Raw genomic sequence first — 502 nt, 5'->3', positions numbered from 1 at the left:
AAATGAAACAAAAAAAACCCCAAAAAGGTGTGTGAACAGAAAGAGAATGAAAAAGCTGTGTAAGGAGCGATGTGAATTAATGAGAAATTAGAGGGAAAGATAGATAGAGAGAGAGAGAGAGAGAGAATATGGAAATGAGAGTGAGGAAGAGTGGTGACAATGTGAGAAAGACAGAGTAAGAGACATTCGTATCAACATATTTGCAACGTTGAAGTTCTATGTTACGGACGTCGTCAAGTGCGAGATACCATGGAAAGTATACCAGTCGATGAACCTTTATTTACCAAAGTGGCATCAGATGTTCTTGGTTCAGAAGGCCCTGTCTTTGATAAATCAGGTTGTTTTTACGTTGTGGCTCCCGAAGTGGAAAAAAACGATAAACCTGCCGGCCAGATATTGTGTGTGAATTTGAAAACAAATAAAGTAAGTGAAGAAAATTTTCATCGTTCGATATCGATCATCTTTTAGAAATTATTATATATATATATATATATATATATAT

General features: G+C 35.5%; 1 protein-coding gene across 1 annotated transcript in view; it reads left to right on the top strand.

The window, feature by feature from the left end:
- The window catches only part of LOC106867998 (diisopropyl-fluorophosphatase), a 21,297-nt gene continuing 20,795 nt past the window's right edge, over nucleotides 1-502 (top strand). The window contains exon 1 of the mRNA XM_014913085.2: nucleotides 1-423. Coding sequence (XP_014768571.1) covers nucleotides 250-423 — 174 coding nt within the window. The 5' untranslated portion in view covers nucleotides 1-249. The remainder of the gene's footprint in view (nucleotides 424-502) is intronic.

The sequence above is a fragment of the Octopus bimaculoides genome, chromosome 9 (assembly GCF_001194135.2).
Source record: "Octopus bimaculoides isolate UCB-OBI-ISO-001 chromosome 9, ASM119413v2, whole genome shotgun sequence".
NCBI lineage: Eukaryota > Metazoa > Mollusca > Cephalopoda > Octopoda > Octopodidae > Octopus > Octopus bimaculoides.
The sequence above is the reverse complement of the archived record's forward strand: the minus strand, read 5'-3'. Positions and strand labels throughout refer to the sequence as shown.